The sequence below is a fragment of the Tamandua tetradactyla genome, chromosome 4, assembly GCF_023851605.1.
Source record: "Tamandua tetradactyla isolate mTamTet1 chromosome 4, mTamTet1.pri, whole genome shotgun sequence".
In the NCBI taxonomy this organism is placed as follows: domain Eukaryota; kingdom Metazoa; phylum Chordata; class Mammalia; order Pilosa; family Myrmecophagidae; genus Tamandua; species Tamandua tetradactyla.
In genome coordinates, this window is record NC_135330.1 from 6,988,534 (window position 1) to 7,012,739 (window position 24,206).

General features: G+C 35.4%; 1 protein-coding gene and 1 non-coding gene across 7 annotated transcripts in view; both read right to left on the reverse strand.

The window, feature by feature from the left end:
* The window catches only part of NUP210L (nucleoporin 210 like), a 272,420-nt gene that overhangs the window by 129,984 nt on the left and 118,230 nt on the right, over positions 1-24,206 (reverse strand). For 5 of the 6 annotated variants that reach the window (XM_077156246.1, XM_077156243.1, XM_077156242.1 and 2 more), the window contains 3 exons: positions 21,121-21,266; positions 14,232-14,453; positions 12,969-13,142 (listed from right to left, as the gene is read on the reverse strand). In XM_077156246.1, the coding sequence (XP_077012361.1) occupies positions 12,969-13,142; positions 14,232-14,453; positions 21,121-21,266 (542 nt within the window). The remainder of the gene's footprint in view (positions 1-12,968; positions 13,143-14,231; positions 14,454-21,120; positions 21,267-24,206) is intronic. The other variant, XM_077156244.1, reaches the window with a different exon arrangement.
* LOC143681803 (U6 spliceosomal RNA) lies at positions 5,040-5,142 on the reverse strand. The gene has a single exon (XR_013174861.1). It is a non-coding gene; the product is annotated as a U6 spliceosomal RNA (small nuclear RNA).

The window sequence follows — 24,206 nt, forward strand, 5'->3', positions numbered from 1 at the left end:
TAACTTTGAATGTTAATGGATTAAATTTGTTAAAAGATACAGATTGGCAGAAGGGATTAAGAAACATAATCCAGCTATATGCTGCTTACAAGAGACTCATTTTAGACACAAGGATACAAATAGAGTGAAAGGATGGAAAAAGATTTTCCATGCAAGTTGTAACCAAAAGAAAGCAGGAGTAGTTACACTAATATCAGACAAAGAAGACTTTAACTGTGAAGACATCATAAGAGACAAAGAAGGACACTATATACTAATTAAAGGGTCAATTCACCAAGAAGATTTAATAATCATAAATGTTTATGCTATGTTCCCAATCAAGGAGCTCCAAAGTACATGAGACAGATGTTGGCAAAACTGACGGGAGTGATAGATGTTTCAACAATAATAGTAGGAGACTTCAATATATCACTCTCCTCTATAGATAGAACAACCAGACAGAAGATCAAGAAGGAACAGAGAAGTTAAATAACTTGATAAATGGATTAGACCTAACACATATGTCAGTCATTTCACCCCAAAACACAAGGTTATACATTCTTCTCTCATGCTCACGGAGCATTCTCCAGGATAGATCATATGCTGTGGCACAAAACAGGTCTTTATAAATTTAAAATACTGAAATTATTCAAAGCACTTTCTCTGATCACAATGGGATGAAGCTGGATCTTAATAACTACGAAAGAACGAGAACATTCACAAATAGATGGAGATTAAATAACACTCTTAAACAACCAGTAGGTCAAAGAAAAATTGCTAAGACAAATCAGTAGCTATCTGGAGATGAATGAAAATGAGAATGTAACATATAAGAACTTATGGGATGTGGCAAAGGTTGTGCCGTGAGGGGAATCTATTGCCCTAAATGCCTATATTAAAAAACAAGAAAATGAAGGACTTAACAGCAAACCTGGAGGAACTTGAGAAAGAACAGCAAACTTATGTCAAAGAAAATTGTTGAAATAACAAGGGTTAAAGTAGACATAAATAAATGGGAGAACAGAAGAACAATAGAAAGAATCAATAAAACCAAACGTTGGTTCTTTGAGAAAATCAATAAAGTTGATGGGCCACTAGCAAGACTGACAAAGAAAAAAAGAGAGAGAGATGCAAATAAACAAAATCAGAAATGAGAAGGTGTGCGTTGTCACAGACCCTGAAGAAATAAAAGACATCATAAAAAACAACTATACACCAACAAACTAGACAACTTAGATGAAATGGACAAATCCCAGAGCCACACAAACAAGCTACACTGACTCAGGAAGAGAGAGAGGATCTCAGCAAACCAATCACAAGAAAAGAGATTCAATCAGTCATCAAAAAATCTTCCTACAAAGAAAAGCCCAGGGTCAGATGGCTTCACAGGAGAATTTTATCAAACATTCCAAAAAGAACTAACACCAGTCCTGCCCAAAATTTTCCAAAAAACTGAAGAAAAATGAACTCTACCTAACTCATTTTATGAAGCTAATATCATTTTAATACCAAAATCGGGTAAAGATGCTATAAGAAAGGAAAACTACAGGCCAATCTCCCTAATGAACACAGATGAAAAATTCTCAATAAAATATTAGCTAATTGAATCCAACAGCACACTAAAAGAATTATATACCATGACCAAGTGGGGTTTATACCAGGAATGCAAGGATGGTTCAACACCAGAAAATCAATTAATGTAATACAGTACATTAACAAATCAAAAGGGAAAAATCACATGATCATCTCGACTGATGCTGAAAAAGCATTCGACAAAATTTAGCATCCTTTTCTGAGAAAAACACCCCAAAATATAGGAATCAAGGGTAACTACCACAATATGATAAAGGGAATATATGAAAAACTGATAGCCAGCATCGTACTCAATGAGAGAGACTGAAGACCTTCCCCCTAAGATCAGGTACAAGACAAGGATGCCCACTGTTACCACTATTATTGAACACTGTGCTAGAAGTTCTAGCTACAACAATCAAGCAGGACAAAGAAATAAAAGGCATCCAAATTGGAAAGGAAGAAGTAAAATTCATTATTTGCAGATAATATGATACTACACTTGGAAGATTCTGAGAAATCTACAGCAAAGTTACTTGAGTTAATAAACAAATTCATCAAGGTGGTGGGATATAAAATTAATGTGTAAAAATCAGTAATATTTCTATACACAAGCAATGACCTACCTTAGGCATCAGCTAAGGAAAAACTTCATTCAAAATAGCAATTAAAAGAATCAAATACTTAGGAATGAACTTAATTTGGGACGCAGAAGGCTTGTACACAGAAAACTACATAACACTGCTAAAAGAAATCAAAGGAGACCAAAATCGTGGAAAGACATTCCCTGCTATGGATAGGAAGGCTAAATATAGTTAAGATGTCAATTCCCCCCAAATTGATCTACAGATTCAACACAGTACCAATCAAAATGCCAACAATCTACTTTGAAGAGTTGGAAAAGCTAACTACCAAATTCATCCGGAAGGGAAAGAGACCCCAAATAGTTGAAAGCATCCTGAAAAAGAAAAACAAAGTGGGAGGATTAACACTCCCTGACTTTAAAACCTATTATAAAGCCACAGTGGTCAAAACAGAATGGTACTGGCACAAAGACAGAAGCATTGACTAATGGAACCAAATTGAGAGTACAGAAATAGACCACCAAATCTATGGCCAACTCATTTTTGACAAGGCCCCCAAATTCTCTGAACTGCAACAAAATAGTCTTTTCAATAATTGGGCATGGAAGAATTGGATATCAATAGCGAAGAGAATGAAAGAAGACCCCCTATCTTACAACCTACTCAAAAATTAACTCAAAGTGGATCAAACATCTAAATATAAGAACTAGCACCATAAAGCTTCTTGAAGAAAATGTAGAGAAACATCTTCAAGATCTATAACAGGAGGTAGCTTCCTAAACTTTACACCCAAAACACAAGCAACAAAAGAAAAATAGATGAATGGGAACTCCTCAAAATCAAATGCTTCTGCACCTAAAAGACTTTGTCAAAAAAGTGAAGAGGCAGCCAATTCAACTGGAGAAAATATTTGGAAATCACATATTGGAAAAAGGTTTGGTCTCCTGTATATACAAGTAAATCATACAACTCAACAACAAAAGAACAAACAACCCAATTATAAAATGGGCTAAAGATATGAATAGGCATTTTTCTGAAGATCAAATATAGATGGCTCAAAAGCACATGAAGAGATGCTCATTTTCATTGGCTATAATGGAAATACAGATCAAGACTACAATAAGATACCACCTCACACCTATAAGAATGGGTGATATTCAACAAACAGGAAACTATAAATGTTGGAGAGGATGTGGAGAAACTGGGACACTTATGCACAGCTAGTGGGAATGCATAATGGTGCAGCCACTATGGAAGACTGTTTGGCGATTCCTTGGGAAACTAAATATCGAGTTGCCCTATGACCCAGCAATAGCACTACCTGGTATATACCCAGAAGAGCTGAAAGCAATGACACAGAAATTTGCACACTGATGTTCATAGCAGCATTAGTCACAATCGCCAAAAGATGGAAACAAGCCAAATGCCCATCAACAGCTGAGTGGATAAACAAAATGCTGTATATACATACGATGGAATATTATGCAGCAGTAAGACAAAATGACATTCTGAAGCAAATGACAAGATGGATGAGCCTTGAGGACATAATGCTGAGCAAAATTAGCCAGACGCAAAGGGACAGATATGTATGATTCCATTTTTATGACCATGGTAAAGGTAAAATCAGACACTTATAATACAGAATATAAGGGACTTGGAGATACATAGAAGCTAAAGATGGGTGAACCATCAGTTAAACAGGTTGAACTCCAATGTACGAAATAGATAGGAGTCAAGATGATTCTCGTGCATCTAGAAGTAATATTACCATATTGAAGATGAACAAGATAGAAAGGGGTTGTATAGACCTACGTGTCCCACTGATTCACACTAGAAATATGAATTAGTTCTTGTAAGAATTACTTCAAAGACATGATTCTTGTAAAAAGAGTTGTGTTAGTTAGATTCAGTTGTCAACTTGGCCAGGTGAGCATACCTGCTTGTTGCTGTGGACATAAGCCAATGGTACGTGAACCTCATCTGTTGCTAATTACATCTGCAGTCAGCTAGGAGGCGTGTCTGCTGCAATGAGTGATGTTTGACTTAATTGTCTGGTGCTTAAATGAGAGAGCACAATGTAACACAGCCTAAGCAGCTCGGCATTCCTCATCTCAGCACTTGCAGCTCAGCCCAGGCCTTTGGAGATGCAGAAAGAAGTCACCCCGGGGAAAGTTGTTGGAACCCAGGGGCCTGGAGAGAAGACCAGCAGAGATCACCCTGTGCCTTCCACGTAAGAAAGAACCTCAGTGGAAAGTTAGCTACCTTTCCTCTGAAGAACTAGCAAAATAAATCCCCTTTTATTAAAAGCCAATCCGTCTCTGGTGTGTTGCATTCCAGCAGCTAGCAAACTAGAACAAGAGTGTTTAAGTCCAGGGTATGGGGGAAAACTGCTATTGCATGCTATGAGCTATGTTCAAAAGAAAACCGTCAGCACTACCACAGTAACAGCAGAGGTAAATAATGGGTCAAGGGATGAGAATTAAGAGGAGGTTTAGATTTCCTATTTGGCGAGGGTGTGTTTATTGGTTTTCTATCTCTTGGGAACAATAAAATTATCTAAAATTGAGAATATTGATGGATTGTGGACTTTGGGCCTTCTACATGATGTCTGATGAATGCAGGTGGCTGATGGATGTACTGATGGAGAAGTAGATTGGCGAACGATGGTATATACTATGAATGAAGGTTGTGCTGCTACAAAAGGAACAATGTCAAGAGGCATGCAACGATGTGAGTGAACATGTGGGATATTTGGTGAGACTAAATAAGCCAGGAACAAAAAGACAACAATGGTATGGTCACCTTTAGAAAATGCTTATAAGGAAACAGGGGCCTAGACTGTAAGCTTTTAGAGCTGAAACATTAAGTCCAGAGTGGTGATTGTGATTCCTGAATTTTTTTTTTTTAAATATGGAACGCTTCGCAAATTTGCATGTCATCCTTGTGTAGGGGCCATGCTAATCTTCTCTGTATCATTCCAATTTTAGTACATGTGCTGCGGAAGCAAGCATTTATTTCTGGATTTTGAGAAGCTGTTCTATATATATAACTTGATATTTAGAGATAAGAATGAAGCTGAACAGGTTGGGGTTAAAGTAATTCAGAACATAGGGGTAAGGAAGATAGTGTCTATATTTTAGAACCACATGTACTCTTTGAGACCAATGAAAGAAAGGTTTATTTGATCTGGAACTGAAATTTTCTGTAGTGCATAATCTAATTCAACCTATCTGTATAGCTCATTTGAACAACTGAAACACAGGAAGCACGGAATAAGAAAGAAGTCCTCTAATCCTGTACAGGTTATTGTAATGCCTGGACACATCCTACAGTATATTAAGCAGATAATCAAAAAGTATTGGCAAAGTCCCCATGGGAGGAGAGAAAGAATATGGAACCATTAAATCTTACCATCAGGGAATCTCCTGATAATGTGTCAAACTTTAGGGACACCCAAATCAATAGGCCATGCCCTCGCTCATGAGGCTTACTCTTGTGAAGCTTATGTAGGTAGTGGAGAAGCTTAGATTACCTATAGGCATCCTTAAGAGTTACTTCTGGGGGAACTCTCTTGTTGCTTAGATGTGGCCTCAGTTTCTCTAAGCCCACTGTGCAAGTGAAATCATTGCCTTCCCCACTACATGGTACATGACATCCAGGGGTGAAAGTCTCCCTGGTGATGTGGAAGATGACTCCCAGGGATGAATCCAGACCTGGCACCATGGGATCAACAATTATATCCTGACCAAAAGGGGGAAAGGATGTGCAATTAATAAAGTATCAGTGGCAGAGAGAGTTCAAATAGAGTTGAGAGGCTACTCTAGTGGTTGCTCTTACTCAAGCTTCAGATAGACCTTGCTACCTATCATAACCAGCCAACTCCCAACCAGGACCATTCCAATCAATCCTAAAGAACATCTAGGGCCATATATAAGATTCTACAAGGGTTCCAGGCACTAGAGTAACTTCTCAGAAACCAACAACCTCCAGAGGGGTCCCTGGTCCAGATAAGTCCTGAAACCTAGCCCAGCCTCTCCAGAACATCAGAAAGTTCCAACTCCCTACCCCATATTAGTGACAGACCCTTCTAATATCAAAAATTTAGAATTTCTGCCATAGCCCAGACCACCCCAAAGAGAGGTATGGAAAGATCGAAGGTGATGGTGGAATTATACATAGAAGATAGGACTTAATAAATGAATATGAATGCTGAATCATTAAATTGATATCTTTTAGTCTCCAGTATTTTAGAGCAGCTAGAAGTAAAAACCTAAAATTATGAAACTGTTGTTCTACAACTAACTGTGGTGCTGTGCTTTGATAAAAAAGTACTTCAGCTTTCTAGCCACCTATATTCTGTTGCAGCAAGAAGGAAAAATCTGAGAGGATCATATGGTAACCCATGACAAACTCTGGGATCCATCCTGTAACTGCTTTTTGAAGAGTGCTTTGAAAACTATTGCATTCTTATTTCTTTGCTTTGTATATATCTTTTACTATACAATAGAAAAGTTAAAAAAAGAGACAACTTCATAAAGCAATAATCATAAATCTGTATGGGTAGTGTATTGTATTGGTATATTGGCATAATATCCCACAATGTATAAAAATGTATAGATCTATAGAGACAATTTGTATAACAATAATGAAAAAAGAGAGGAAATGGAGCTTACCAGGAGCAAAGGTTTTATATACTATTGAAATTAAGCTGGCATTAATCCAAATCCATTGTTAAAAGTTAAGATGTTAATTGTAACTCTCAGGCCAGCCATTAAGGAAATAATTCATAATTATCTAGTAAAAGAAAGGACGAGGGAATTAAAATAGTACACTAGAAAATGACTATTTAAAATACAAGAAGGCAGAAATGGAGGAATAGAGGATCAAAAAAGCCAATTAGCAAAATGGAAGATGTAAATCCTACTTTATGGTAATTATATTTTAAAAAGCCAATTGGCCAAATGGAAGATGTAAATAATATTTTATGGTAATTATATTAAATGTAAATGGATTAAATATTCTAATAAAAATGCAGAGATTAGCAAAATGCATAAAAAACATAATCTAACTATTCTGTCTATGAGAAGCAAAGTTTAAATTCAAAGGCACAAACAGGTTGAAAGTACAAGGGTGAAAATAGACATTCCATGAAAACAGTAACCAAAAGATGGCAGGTGTGGCTACAATAATATCAGACAAAATAGACTTGAAGAAAAACATTCTTACAAGAGACAAAGGACAATTTATAACGATAAAAGGATCAATCTATCAAGAGTATATAACAGTAGTGAACTTCTGTGCACCTAACAGAGCCCCAAAATATAGGAAACAAAAACTGATAGTTCTGAAGGGAGAAACTGACAATTCAATTCAATACCCACATTCAATAATGCAACAACTAGATGGAAAATGAACAAAGATATAGAAGTCTTGAACAACACTATAAACCAACTAGATTTAACAGCCATAAATAGAAAATCTACTTAGCAACAGTAGAATATATTCTCAAGGGCATATGGAGCATTCTAAAATATAGGCCACATGTTAGACCATAAAACAAATCTGAGTAAACTTAAAAGGAATGAACTCATATTAAGTATGTTCTCTGACCACATGAAATTATATTAGAAATCAATAACAAGGAAATTTGGTATACTAACAAGTATGTGGAAAATAGACACTATATTCCTAAATAACCAATGGGTCAGGGAAGAAACCATAAGGGAAATTAGAAAATATTTTCGGATGAATGAAACAAAATACCACATACCAAAACTTAAGGGATGCAGTGAAAGAAGTGCTTAGAGGAAACTTTATAACTGTAAACACATATTAAAAAGAAGGAACATCTCAAATCAATAACTTAATCTTCCACCTTAAAAAACTAGAAAAAATGAGCAAACTAAACCAAAATCAAGCAAATGGAAGGAAATAATAATATAAGAGAAAAATAAATGATATAGAGAATAGAAAGACAATAAAAATAATGAAAACAAAAGTTAGATCTTTGAAAAGATCAACAAAATTGAAAGTTTTTATGTAGATTGACTTAGAAAAAAGGAAGACTCAAATTACTAAAGTCAGGAATGAAAGAAGAGACATTAGTACTGATAAACAGAAATAAAAATTATTATAAATAAAATTATTATATATAGAAAACATGAAAAAACTACTGTAGATAACCTAGATGAAATGGACAAATTTCTAGAATGATATAAACTACCAAAACTGACTCAAGAAGAAAAAAAAATCTGAATAGACCTATAACAAATATATTGAATTACTAATTTTTAAAAATTTACCCCATAGAAAAGCCCAGGACCAGATAGCTTCACTGGTTAATTCTATCAAATATTTAAAAAAGAATTAATAACAATAATCTACAAACTCTTCCCAAAAATAGAAGCAGAGGGAACACTCCCCAACTTATTCTATGGGACCAGTCATCTCCTGATAACAAACCAGGTAAAGACTATAAGAAAACAAAACTATGGACCAGTGTCTCATATGAACAAAGATATACAAATACTCAATAAAATACTGGCAAGCAGGATCCATCATCACATAAAAAGGATTATACACCATGACCAAATGGTATATATACCAGAAATGCAGGGCTGGTTCAAAACAAAAAAATCAATGTAATACATCATATTAATAGATTAAATTAAAAAGTACACAATTATCTCACTACACACAGAAAAAGCATCTGACAAAATCCAACATTTCATGATAAAAATCCTATAAACTAGACTGTAAGGGAACTTCCCCAAACTGATACAGTGTGCCTATTAAAAACCCCCAGCAAACATCATACTTAATGTTGAAAGATTAAAAATTTCCCCCTAAGGTCTGGAATAAGACAAAGACAACTGCTCATAGGAAGGAAGAAGTAAGGAAGGAAGAAAAAGAAATAAGTAAAATTAAATTATAGGTAACATAATTTTATATGTAAGACACCCTAAAGTATCCATGAAGAAACAATTAGAACTAATAACCTCAGCAACATTCAGTACATTCAGATCAATGTACAAATTCAGCTGTATTTCTACATACTAGAATAAATTATCTGAAAATAAAATTAAAGAAACAATTCCACTTATGATAGCCTGAAAAATAATATCTCCTGTTCATGAATTGGAAGACTTAATATTGTTCAGATGAAAATATTCCCCAGATTTATCTACAGATTCAATATAATCCCTATCAAAATCCCCGCTGGCGCATTTGCAGAAACTGAAACACTGATTTGGAAACTCATATGGAAATATAAGAGACTTCAGAATAGCCAAAATGATCTTGAACAGAAGAACAAACTTGGAGGATTCACACTTTCCAATTTCTAAACTTAGTGCAAAGCTACAGTAATTAAGACAGTGTGATACTGGTATAAGGACAGACATGGATCAATGGGATAGAATTGAGAATCTGGATCATAAACACACACATCTACAATCAATTGATTTTGACAGGCATGCCAAGACCATTCAGTGGAAGAGAATATTCTTTTCAACAAATGATTCTGGGACACAGGATATTCACATTCAAAAGGATGAAGTGGACACAGGATATCCACATGCAAAATGTATCAGAGACCTATATGTAAGAGATAATTCCAAAAAACTGTCAGGAGAAAATGGGTAAAGATCTTCCATGACCACGGATTAGGCAATAGTTTCTTTCATGTGATACCAAAAGCAGCAACAAACAACAAAAAGTGAACATATTGGGCAGTATCAAAAGTAGAAACTTTTGTGCTTTAAAGGACACCATGAAAAAAGTGAAGAGAGAACCTACTGAATGGGAAAATATTTACAAATCATGTATCTGATAAGAGAATGGATATAGAATCCAATAAGAAGACAAATAAAGATAATAAAAAGACAAATGACCCAATTAAAGAATGGGCAAAGGATCTGAATGGACATTTCCCCAAAGAAGAGATACAAATGGCCAACAAGCATATGAAACGATGTTCAACATCATTAGTTATTGGGAAACGCAAGTCAAAACACAAGGAGCTACCACTTCACATCAAGTAAGATGGCTATAAAAAAAAAGACAAATAATAACAAGTGTTAGAAGGGTTGTGGAGGAACTGGAACACTCATACATTGCTAGTGGTAATACAAAATAATTTAACTTCTTTGGAAAATAGTCTGGGAGTTCATCAAGACTGAACATAGAATTACCATACGACCCAATAACTTCACTCCTACAAGCATACCCAAGATAATTTAAAACATATGTTCATATAAAAACTTGTACACAAATGTTCATGATTGCATTATTCATCAGCTAAAAAGTAAAAAAAATTCAGATGTCTATCACCTGGTGAATGGATAAATAAAACATGGGAGATACATACAATGGGATACTATTTGGCTGTAAAAATGAATGAAGTACTGACATATGCTACAACAAGGATGAACCTTGAAAATATAAATGAAATAAGCCATACACAAAGAGCTATGAATTGTGTGGTTCCATTTATACGAAATTCCCAGAGTAGGAAAATCTGTAGAGACAGAAGTTATAGTGTTGCCGGGTCAGGGGATAGGGAAGAATGAGTGACTGCTAATGGGATGGCTTTTTTGGGGGGAAATAAAAATGTTCTGGAATTAGAAAGTGATGATTGCACAACTTTGTGCATATACTAAATACCACCTACTTATACACTTTAGAAGGGTGGATTTTATGGTGTGTGAATTATATCTCAATTTTAAAAAAGGACAAGTGTATGCTATATATAGGGATAGGATGATGGAGAATCATGTCTGTTATTTCCTCTCAAATCATTCAGGGAAAAAATTGTTCTTTTCTTGTAACTCTTCTATAAATTTTAATTGAAAAGAAGACATTGAAGGAAATGACAGCTATATCTTATATTTTGCTCCACTCTGAGTGCATTTTTAAAAAGTGAATCATTCATAAACTTCAAAATAAAATATTTAATGTGGAATTTAGTTTTAAAAACAATAAACGAGTTCCCAAATTACAGCATCTTATACTGTTGTATTTTTTTTTTGTATTTTTGTTTTTTACAAAAAAAAAGCAGCATTGCATAAAAGTTAGGAACATGGGCTCTGGAGTCAAACAAACTCTGCTATTTTCTAACTGTAGGATTTTAGGAAAATCTCAACCTCTAGGAACCAGTTTGCTCATCTATAAATTGTAAATAATTAATTTATGTTCTGTTCTGCACAGTCTAAGTAATGACTTCTATTCCCCCATTTATTGCATAAAGCCCTAACTTCTAGTAGGTTAGACAACTCATTTACTTCTTATTCCCTAATGCCCAACTACTAGCTTTGTTATTGCTTATCACTATCTGCACCAGTTGAAAGTATTATGTACATCAGAGAAGCCATGTTTTAATCCCAATTCAATTTTGTAGGGGCAGCCATTTCTTTTAATCCTGATTCAATACTGTACAGCAGAAACTTTTGATTAGATAAATCTCCATGGAGATGTGGCATGGCCAATTGTGGGTGTGGCATTGTGGCTGGATGATGATATGACCCCGCCCATTCGGACCTTTAAGAAAGGAAACATTTTGGAGAAACTTCAGAGCTGACCTAGATGCAGACACTTGGAGAACTGTTTCAGAGCTGATGTAGAAATTTGAAGATTGAGGCTCAGAAACAAAGTAAGGACTCACAGAAATAGCCAGAAGCTGAAGAGAAGAAATCTCCAGCCATGACAGATGCTAAGCTAAGAGATGAAACCCAGAGCAGCTAAATGAATGCTCACAGACACCAAATGAGGAAACCCCACAGAAAACAGACGCTGAAAGAAATGGAGATCAGGAGAAAGGGACCAGCAGATGCCAGCCACGTGCCTTCCCAGCTGACAGAGGTGTTCAGGACAGCATCAGCCTTTCTTGAGTGAAGGTGAACTCTTGTTGGTAACTTACTTTGGACATTTTCTGGGCACTAGAACTGCAAATTTGTAACTTACTAAATTCCCTTTTTAAAGGCTGTTCTATTTCTAGTATGAGTGCTGAATCATTGTACTGATATTTCTTTTAGCCTCCAGTACCATAGAGAATCTAGAAATAAAAATCTAAAATTGTGGAATTGTAACTCATACCAAACTCTGAAATCTGTTCTACAACTAATTGTTGCAATGTACTTTGAAATTTATTGCTTTTATATATATATGATATTTAATGAAAAGGAGGAGCATAACAGAGAAGATAGGATTTAACAAATGAGTATGACTGCTAAACCATTATATTGGTATTTCTTTTGGTCTTCAGTGTCTTGGAGCAGCTAGAAGAAAAAGCAAAAATCATGGAACTGTAACCCAAACCAAACTTTAAAATCTATTCTATAACTACTTGTTAAAATGTACTTGGAAATTTATTGCTTTTTTGTATATGTTATATTTCACAATAAAAAAAGCATTAAAAAAAGCCATTCCATTTCAGGTATATTGTATTCCAATAGCATTAGCAAACTAATACACTATCCTTCACAGGGAGTTTGAATAGAGATGAATTTTCTTACTTATTGGTAATACCAAGAAAATATTTGATTGGGAAGGATATTATCAAAATGATTTGGAATTTATATAGAGGGATCTCAGTTGACTATTACTGTAATCACAAACTATGTATCTAAGCACAGTAAGCAAAGGCATGTCACTTAGTGTAGCCAATTCTAATCCAACCTCGTTTAATCAGCTCTTCTCAGACACTATCAGAGAACAGTAACAAAACTTTTCCCTTCCCTTAATTTTAATAAGACAAAGGCTACATTTCAGACCATTTATCTCTAAAAAGTGGAAGAAAAAAGTGCTAAGTTAGTTGGAAACACACTCTGTTCCTACCAGTTGTTTGTTGTGCTGTGGCAGAGGACATGGCTGAGCACCAGCTGGCACACTGTACACTGGCGTTACTGACATGCTGGCTGGGTGGGCACATATGAAGTGTACCTGCACGACCCCTACAGCTGGACTAGGGTTCAGCACACCTGGGTGATTTCCAATTCGGAATGTCAGAACCTTTGAGGAAATACCAGAGTAAGAGACAATTGTGGATATCAGCCATATCAACCTTAGAGTGTTAGAATTATTCAAATTCTAGTATAGAGTATCCCTTCAGATATTATAATCAGCAAATCACTCAAAGACATTATAGTTCTTAAGTTACCCTTAAATCTCAAGGGGAATTAACCATATCGTGGAAATTTGAAAACCACGGGAACATACAAATATCTAACTTTGGCCAATTACTTCAGTCTTCTCCTATACCAAATCTTTTGTCAGCAGTTGGTAAAAAAGTACAAAAACTGATTTGCTTTTCAACTCATCTCTGGTGCAAGTACAAATGAGTAACAAAACATGAGAAACACTGAGAAGTTAGAGAGCTTCAAAAGGAGGTAATAAATCCTAAAATTACAAATAGCTAGTCATATATGTAGTCAAGATCACTATAGATATTAAAAAGAAGAATATTTGCTCATTTGATTATACCACAGTTCTTATTACATCTGAATCTTACATTGATTCCATGTGGACTGGTTAATTATGTTGTTTTTCACAGTCATGGATTAGAATCTCAGCCCTAGTCAAGCTGCAAACTGTTTATACTGGTTTTTAGAGAGGGAGAGTACATTTGTGGATGGGAACTATGCAAATCCATCACTACCTCCAGAGATGATAAAATCTAATTTAACTGATAAAAGGCAACATACTTAATACCATTAGCCCAGATCAAACTGGTTCTTTAAAACTGCTAACCATAAACGACACAAAAATTTCCCTTTCTTAAATTCTTTGGAGGTGGGGAACAAAATATCCTCTAATCTAAGAAAACATGTAAATTAATTATAATGACATATCCTCTCATTTTTTGTAGCTCATTACTACAAAAAGATCTGGAACTGTTTAGTTAGTGAACTATTAGAATTCACAAATGAGCGAACTGAAACCTTTGGGTACATTTAAAGACTACTAAGCTTAAAAAGAAGGTCTGTTAATGTAATTAGAATTTTCCTATCTAGTCCATAAACTAAATCCAATGGTATCTGGAAAGGAATGGCTGCAAATACAAAATATATGGAATATTATAGAAAAAGATAATTTTCCTACTTGTTCCCCTAAATCCAGGCACAGGACTCGGTAGATGTACTGGTTCTGTTTTCTCTTAGCAGGCAGTCGGACTTGTGTTATTCTAATCTTCTCTGTTTTCTCCATGCTCAGCTCCAAAAAGAATCGGGAGGGCTCTAAGATCCATGGACGAGGGCCTCCTTCAAATACCATTTCCTTTACAGACTGCCATGTCACCAATGCCACTTCCACAGGGTTTATAGCCTGATAATATTTAAAGAAATTAATCCCTGAATGATTAGTTTTCTAAAGTGAAATAATGTTTATTTAAATATGCTGAAAATGACAGTAGAACTTAATTCCCCAATGACAGAGACATATATGCCATGCCTCTTGCATGGAATGCTTCTAAACCTCTGCACTAATTCAGATTCTGTCATTCAAGCCTAACTCATGTGTTACTTTATCCATTAATTTGTGTCCAGTCATTTCAAACAGCAACCACTTTCTCAATCCTCTAAGCTGTTAAAGTATTATCTCTACCATTCATTTGTACTTTTCCATCTCTTAGTGCTATTAAGTGTTTCAAATCTTCATATGAATAAGCCGACTAATTTTTTTTATTTCATGCTCAACTTTTGTTGCATCTAAAAACAAACGCATCCTTAACTTATGATCATTCTGTTCTACATATATAATCAGTAATCACAATATCATCACATAGTTGCATATTCATCATCATGATCATTTCTAAGAACATTTGCATCAATTCAGAAAAAGAAATAAAAAGACCACAGAAAAAAATTCATACATACCTTACCCCTTACCCATCCCTTTCACTGATCACTAGATTTCAATCTAAATTTATTTTAACATTTGTTCCCCCTATTATTTGTTTTTATTCCATATGTTTTACTCATCTGTTGATAAGGTAAATAAAAGGAACATCAGACACAAGATTTTCACAATCACACAGTCACATTGTGAAAGCTATATCATTATACAATCATCTTCCAGAAACATGGCTACTGGAACACAGTGCTACATTTTCAGGCAGTTCCCTCCAGCTTCTCCATTACAACTTGACTAACAAGGTGATATCTATTTAATGTATAAGAATAACCTCCAGGATAACCTCTCAGCTCTGTTTGGAATCTCTCAGCCATTGACACTTTGTCTCATTTCGCTCTTCCCCCTTTTGGTCGAGAAGGTTTTCTCAATCCCTTGATGCTGAGTCTCAGCTCATTCCAGGATTTCTGTCACACATTGCCAGGAAGGTCCACACCCCCGGGAGTCATGTCCCACGTAGACAGGGGAAGGGCAGTTTGTTTGCTTGTTGTGTTGGCTGGAGAGAGAGGCCACATCTGAGCAACAAAAGAGGTTCTCTTGGGGGTGACTCTTAGGCCTAATTTTAAGTAGGCTTGACCTATGCTTTGTGGGGTTAAGTTTCATATGAACAAACCCCAAGATTGGGGGCTCAGCCTATAGCTTTTGTTGTCTGCACTGCTTGTGAGAATATCAAGAATTCAATTTGGGGAAGCTGAATTTTCCCCCTTTCTCACCATTCCCCGAAGGGGACTTTGCAAATGCTTTTTTATTCACTGTTCAAATTACTATGGGATTTACTGGGGCATCGCTCTGGACAAACCAACAAAATCTCATGCCATACTCAAGGTTCCAAGTACTTATGATGTTCAGTTAAGCTGTCTACATAAGTTATATTAGGAAATGCACTAGTCAAAATATAAATTTTGTACCAAATAAATACTTTTGCTTTAGTTTCACACATAAGTTAAAATTTTAAAATATTAATTACTATCGATTTTCAAGACCCTGCAGTAATGACATTCCTTTGTTCTTCCGCAAGCAAAAACATTTCTTAAATTTGTACATTTACTCACTATCATTATATGCTCTAGGCATTCCTAGATTGTACCATCTCAGTCTTTATTGTCTATCTTTCTTTCTGATTTCATTTGTGCCCCCAGCCCTCCTCCCTTCATCATTCTCACATTCAGTTTCATTCAGTGTTTTAAAATAATTGTATTATAGTTAGGTAGTAATGTGCTATCCATTTCTGAGTTTTCCCTTCAGCTCCAATTACCCAATATCTTACCCTATTTCTAACTCCTGATGGTCTATGTTACCAATGAAATTCTCCAGGTTTATTTACTAATGTCAGTTCATATTAGTGAGACCATACAGTATTTGTCCTTTTGTTTCTGGCTAATCTCACTCAGTATAATGTCCTTAAGGTCTATCCATGTTGTTACATACTTCATAGCTTTACTCTGTCATACGGCTGCATAATATTCCATTGTATGTATATACCACAGTTTGTTTAGCCACTCATCTAATGACAGACATTTTGGCTGTTTCCATCTCTTTGCAATTGTAAATAATGCTGCTATAAACATTGGTGTGTAAATGTCCACTTGTGTCCTTGTTCTCATGTCCTCCAAGTAGATATCTAACAATGGTACTGCCGGATAAGTGTGCCTCTTTCTCCACATCCTCTTCAGCACTTGTTGTTTTCTGTTTTATTGATAATGGCCATTCTGGTGGGTGTCAGATGATATCTCATTGTAGTTTTGATTTGCATTTCCCTAATTGCAAGGGAAGTTGAGAATCTTTTCACGTGCCTTTTGGCCATTTGTATTTCCTCTTCTGAGAAGTGTCTGCTCAAGTATTTTGCCCTTTTTGCAATTGGGTTGTCTGCCTTTTTGTTGTTGAGTTTATCAATCTCTTTATATATTCCGGATACTAGACCTTCATCTGATATATCGTTTCCAAATATTGTCTCCCACTGTGTAGGCTGTCTTTTTACTTTCTTGATGAAGTTCTTTGATGCACAAAAGTGTTTAATTCTGAGGAGCTCCCATTTCTTTCTTTCTTTCTTTAGTGCTCGTGCTTTGGGTGTAGGGTCTAGGAAACTGCCTCCTACAATAAGATTTATAAGATATATCTCTACATTTTCTTCTAACAATTTTATGGTCTTAGATCTAATGTTTAGCTCTTTGATCCATTTTGAGTTAATTTTTGTATAGGGTGTGAGATATGGATCTTCTTTCATTCTTTTGCATATGGATATCCAGTTCTCTAGGCACCACTTATTGAAGAGACTGATCTGTCCCAGGTGAGTTGGCTTGACTGCCTTATCAAAGATCAATTGTCCATAGATGAGAGGGTCTATATCTGAACAGTCTATGCTATTCCATTGGTCAGTGTATCTATATTTATGCCAGCACCATGCTGTTTTGACCACTCTACATATGCCTTCATAATATGCCTTAAAGTCAGGTAGCATGAGATCTCCGACTTCATTTTTTTTCTCAGGATACTTTTAGCTATTCGGGGCACCCTGCCCTTCCAGACAAATTTGGTTATTGGTTTTTCTATTTCTGAAAAGGAAGTTTTTGGGATTTTAATTGGTATTGCCTTGAATTTATAAATCAGTTTAGGAAAATTGACATCTTAACTATATTTAGTCTTCCAATCCATGAACACGGTATGCCCTTCCATTTATTTAGGGCTTCTGTGATTTCTTTTAACAATTTCTTGTAGTTTTCTTCTGAATAGGTCTTTTGTCTCTTTAAATTTATTCCTAAATATTTTATTCTTTTGGTTGCAATTGTAAATGGAATTTTTTTCTTGATTTCCCCCTTATATTGTTCATTACTAGTGTATATAAACACTACAGATTTTTAAGTGTTGATCTTGTAACCTGCCATTTTGCTGTACTCATTTATTAGCTCTAGTAGTTTTGCTGTGGATTTTCAGGGTTTTCGAAATACAGCATTATATCATCTGCAAATAGTGAGAGTTTTACTTCTTTCTTTCCAATTTTGATGCCTTGTATTTCTTTTCTGTTATCTAAATGCTCTGGCTAGAACTTCCAACACAATGTTGAATAACAATGTGATAGTGGACATCCTTATCTTGTTCCTGATCTTAGGGGGAAAGTTTTCAGTTTTTCCCCATTGAGGATGATGCTAGATTTTTTTTTTCATTTCATATATTCCCTTTATCATTTTGAGGAAGTTCCCTTCTATTTCTATATTTTGAAGTGTTTTCAACAGGAAAGGATGTTGAATTTTGTCAAATGCCTTTTCTGCATCAATCGAGATGATCATGTGGTTTTTCTGCTTTGATTTGTTGATATGGTGTATTACACTATTTGATTTTCTTAAGCCTAATATTTTTTGTTACTTATGTAAACTTCTTGAGAGAAGACATAGTATCTTATACCTAATTTTTAATACGATTTAGTACAATGTTGTGCGCATAAAAGGTATTGTATAAATAACTGCACAAGCATTTTTTTTTTGGCACAGGCAGGCTCTGGGAATCAAACCCGGGTCTGCAGCATGGCACGTGAGAATTCTGCCACTGAACCACCGTTGCCCATACTGCACAAGCATTTTAAATGTATATTTTAGTAAAGTATTGAAAAATTCTGTCCTAAAAAAAAACACATCTACACTCTTTATCGTATTTCTTGAAGAATTCTCACCTAAGAGGGAAACAAGCAGGTATTCACTCCAATAAATGGAGATGATGCATTACATTTACAGATGAGAAAACTGTTTTTAGAAGAATGAAGTATTCTCAAAGTGTATAGGCTATTTTTGTGACATCCAATGTACAACAGTAGCACAGTAATAAAATGAAGTAGAAAGTTGAAACAATCATTTAAAAATATATAAGCAAACCATGCTTCAGTGTTTCTTTCCTGAGCTAGTCCATTGCACTAATTATTGAATAGTATTAAAATTAAATGTTCCTATTTCTAATGACAGTATTCTCTTAGATAAAGTATATTCAATTCAACAAGTATTCACTGATGGCCTACTGGGAATACAGTAATAGAAAGTCAAATGAGGTCTTGTCTCACAAATGTGGAACTCACAGTTGGGGAAAGTCAGATTTGGAATAGATAAGGAGTATGATAAGTATTCAGAAGGCAAAGTGCAGAGTCAATCAATGCAAACCTCTAACAGAAGAAATAAATGTAACTGGGAGGTTCAGGGAGGACTTCTCTGAGAAAGCAAAACAGAATTACTCCGTTTTTCCTAGAAACTTAGTCCAAACTAATCAGAACAATAGACTAGAACTGATCTGTAAAAGGATAAATTGAGAGCTGTACCATGTACTGAAACAACAGTGCTGAACAAGGCACTACACATATGTTTTTTCAGTAGATAAAGAGTTAATTGCTAAGAGTTCTCATATGGAAAGATGCATGACTAAAGACTAGATAGAAAATAAAAGTCATAATTTAATTCCCATTCCTTTAAGGATGGTTTTCATTCAGGGGAGATCTGATTTTGGGGACATCAATAAATAAGAAATAAGGTTAAAGATATTGATAAAAGAAGGAAAAAACCTAATGAACTTTTAAAAAACTTTTTTATTGTATAATAGATCATATATACAAAGCAAAGAAATAAAAAAGCAATAGTTTTCAAAGCACTCTTCAAAAAGTGGTTATAGGATAGATTTCAGAGTTTGTCATGGGCTACCATACAATCCTCTCAGATTTTTCCTTCTAGCTGCTTCAGAATATAGGAGGCTAGAGGGCTTAAATACTTTTTTATCATCACAATCTACTTTTTTTTCCTTCTTTTTTTTGTGAACAATAACATATATACAAAAAAGCTATAAATTTCAAAGCACAGCACCACAATTAGTTGTAGAACATATTTCAGACTTTGACATGGGTCACAATTTTAGGTTTTTATTTCTAGCTGCTCTAAAATACTGGAGACTAAAAGAGATATCAATTTAATGATTCAGCATTCATATTCATTTGTTAAGCCCTATCTTCTATGTATAATTCCACCATCACCTTTGATCTTTCCATACCTCTCATTGGGGTTGTTTGGGCTGTGGCAATTCTAAATTTTTGATATTGGAAGAGTCTATCACTAATATGGGGTAGGAAGATGTAACTATCTGATGTTCTGGAGAGGCTGGGCTAGGTTTCAGGATTTATCTGGACCAGGGACCCATCTGGAGAACCTAATGAAACTTGACAAAGCGCCACAGCAAATACTTTCATTTCATTAGGCAAGTAGGAAGATTCGTTCAATAAGAGAAGCAATGAAATATGCTTGTAATGCACAAAACTTGCTTGATATAAAGCTGTACAACGTGTAATGAGAACAATTTTAAATGCAAATTTTAATGAGCATGCTATCTTTTAAAAAATTAATAACAGATATAAAGCATACACAGTAAAGTACATAAAGTAAGCTTCTCTTAAGGTACTATTGGAATTTTTACATATGTATATATCTCCGTGCCCACCATCAGATCCAGATGTAGAACATTAACATACGCCCTTTAAAGAATCTCTGAAAGATAACTTTCTATTCTAGGGAGAGAAGTCAATTGTCTTTTACCTTGTATACTCCTGTATTTTTAAGCACAACCACCATTATTTTGGCCCTAAGGATTGGTCCCATTATGATGGGGGCATTATGACAGGTGGCAGTTGAAAATAAAATTTTAAATAGATCCTGGTATGCTTTCTACATATTTAGATTCCCTTGGAAGCTAAAATTGATGTCTACATGTTCTTGCTGATAGACACTGACAAGTCCTGATTAAAAGTGCCTCTTGGGATAAGGAGGCTCCTAAACGAAAAAAGTTAACAATGATGGAAAAAAGTGTACTATCTGTAACAAAACTTGCTGATAAAACTTACAGATATTCCTGTGGCAGAAGCATGAGAGAGTAAACTTCTTAAGACTCAGGTTTGATAAGAGGGTTACAGCTTTAAGCACAAAAGAACAAAAGAACGGTTAGTAAAACGAACACAATGATTGCTGATCCTTAGCAGAGATCCCAGATAACTAGGAAGCACCTCAAGTGAACACAGTGGGATTCATGAAAAAAAATGCCAGTTCCTTAACATGAAATGTCTCACCTTTAGGGGTTCATAAGCAGCAAATGTGGCACTGCTCTCTAAGTACTTCTCATATTCTGTCACACTCACAGTCACCAGAGTATGACCTAGAGAGTTGGCTGCTATATATGTACTAGAACAGTGCACTGGTCCAGGCTTTTGAGTACCTGCAAAACAAAAAGCATGATTTAAATAACAGTCAGTTCTCAAAGAAATCAGTCACAGAAACATAAGAATTTGAACACATTAAAAAAATACAATCTCAAAAAACAAACAAGAGAACACCATTTTGATTTCACATACTAACCACTAAACTTTTATTTTAAAAATTATTTTTATTTATACTGTATACCCAGCAAGCAAAAACTTCTCCTACCCCCTCTCTCCATCCTCCTATAACACGAATCTATTCTATGTCTGGGGAATTGCTAATTCTATATATTTCATATAAGTGACATCACACAATTTATTTGTCCTTAAGTGCCCTCTTTATTTCACTAAGCATAATGTTTTCAAGGTTCATCCACCTTGTCTCCAAACATTATTCTTTCTAATGGGCAAATAATATTTCATTGTGTATATGTATAACACTTTGTGTATCCATTTATTTTTTGATGGGCTCTTGAGTTGTTTTCATCTTTTGGCTGTTGTGAATAATGCTGCTATGAACACTGGTGTACAAGTATCTGTTTGAGGCCATGTTTTCACGTTCATTGAGTACACACTTAAGAGTGGATTTGCCAGGTCAAATGGTAATTCTATATTTAACTTAGTATCATATAACATATATGCAAAGCAAAGAAAGAAAAAAGCAATAATTTTCAAAGTATACTTCAACAAGTAGTTTCAGAACAGATCCCAGAATTTCCCATGGGCAACCATCATCTAAGATTTTTCCTTCTAGCTGCTCCAAAACACTGGAGGCTAGAAGGAATATCAATATCAATATAGTGATTCAGCAGCCACACTCATTTGTTAAATCCCATTTTCTCTGTTATACCTCCTCCTTCTCCTTTAATTCTTCTCGCATTCCACAGGGATCTTTTGAGAATGCTAGTTCTGACTTTCTTGTGTTGAGAAGGAGTGTCCACTCTAAAGGACAGGGGGGTGTAATTAATTGATAAACCTGGAGAGGCTGGTCCCTCTGGGTATCAAGATACATCTGACCTAGGAACCCTCTGGGAATAATATGTTCCAGGAAGGCAAACCTATGCATGAAACCTTTACAGAGTCTCAGTTCAAGCCCTAGGTGTTCTTAAGAGTCAACAGGACACCATGTATGGAATTTGTTTGTATGCTAAGAACGTTTGTGTGTTAAGTTTTATCAATTAAAAAAAAAGAGTTAACAGGAGTGACATTGATTGGAGTTTAGCAAACTATGACAATTAACACTATCTAAGTGAAGCTTGCATAAGAGCAACCTCTCAACTCCATTTGCTCTCTCTTGGCCACTGATGCTTTATTTTATTACAGTTCTCACCTTTTGGTCTGGAAGGTATTGTTGATTCCACAGTGACAGGGCTAGACTCATCCCTGGGAGTCACATCTCATGTTGACAGGGAGATTTTCACCCCTGCATGCTTGTACCATGTAGGGGGGAGTGTAATGATTTTCCTTGCAAAGTTGGGCTTAGAGAGAGGGAGGCCACATCTGAGCAACAAAGAGGCTTCCTAGAAGCAACTCTTATGCCTTGTTATGAGTAGTCTTAGTTTCTTCCCTACGGAAATAAGTTTTGTAAGAGCAAGCCTCAAAATCCGGAGCTTGGCCCATTTTCTAGGGAGAACCCAATGGTTGGGAGGGTACCCAGGGTTTCCCAGATGGGAGAGTTTAATAGTTCCATATATATATATATATATATATATATATATATATATATTCATATTTTTAATTAGTATATATTTTATGTAAATATTTATTTGTTTCCCCTTAGACCCTCAAGGGACTCTACCAATAATTTTTAATTATCAGCCCACCATAGTCTAAGATGTATCCTGGCACTACACCAGTCACAGAGAATTACAAGGCCTTGTTCCTGTTCTGGACTCCAGGAGTCTGGGCTAAATGAGTTATTCAGACAGACTGATTCAGATTATGTGTTACAGAAAATTTAAATTCTAGACATAATAAATCTCTCTGCATTTGATCTCATATAGCAGCTGAAGGTCTAGAGTACATATACTATCATCTTTTACACTGTATTCTAATTTACCTTAGACCCAGCAAGATTGGCTTTATTTTAAACTAATTGAGGTCTGATCTCTTTTATGGTTACTTCAACTGTTATTATCTATAGCTATGCTAACCTTCAGATTTATAGAACTCCATTTCTGGGACCCAGGTGTCACAGAGCTACTCAAAGTTCCAAGGAAGTATCAGCTGATACACATACAGCTCAGTGTCTCAGAACCCAGAAATACATCTACAACTTCTGACCAAATGTGGTTGCTATAAGGGCCCACAATCCAGGTTCTTTCTCTCTCTCTTTTTATTGATAAATCTTAGCATATAAAGCTTCCATGCATGGTTTACAATCAATGGCTCACAATATCATCATCTTTTTGTGTGTGTGTTTATGTGCTGTACAGCAGTCACATTTCATTCTTTTTCTACATGAGTATCCCATTAGTGCAGCATCATTTGTTGAATTTTTTTGTTTATTTTGGGGGGAAATGCATGGGCTGGGAATCAAATCCTGGTCTCCCACATAGCAGGCGAGAATTCTACCACTGAACTACCCTCGCACACCATTTTTTTTTTTAATAAGTATTTTCTAAGCAAGACCCTAGTATAGTTTCTCTTTTGTTTCTGGCCTGTTCTGGACAGCACATTGTCCCCAAGGCTTATTCAATTCATTATGTGCCCCCGAATGCCCCTCCTTTTGTAACCACAAATCAAATTCCATCACATAATGGTATAATCTAGGAATGCCTAGAGTGTATAATGATAGGGACTAAATGTGCAAATTAAAAAATGTTTCTGATGAGGAACAACAAAGGAATGTCAAAAATGCAGGGTGTTGAAAATAGATGGCAATTAGTATTTTAAAACTTTAACGTATGTGTGAGAACAGCAAAAAATGTTTATTTGGTACAAAATTTATATTTATA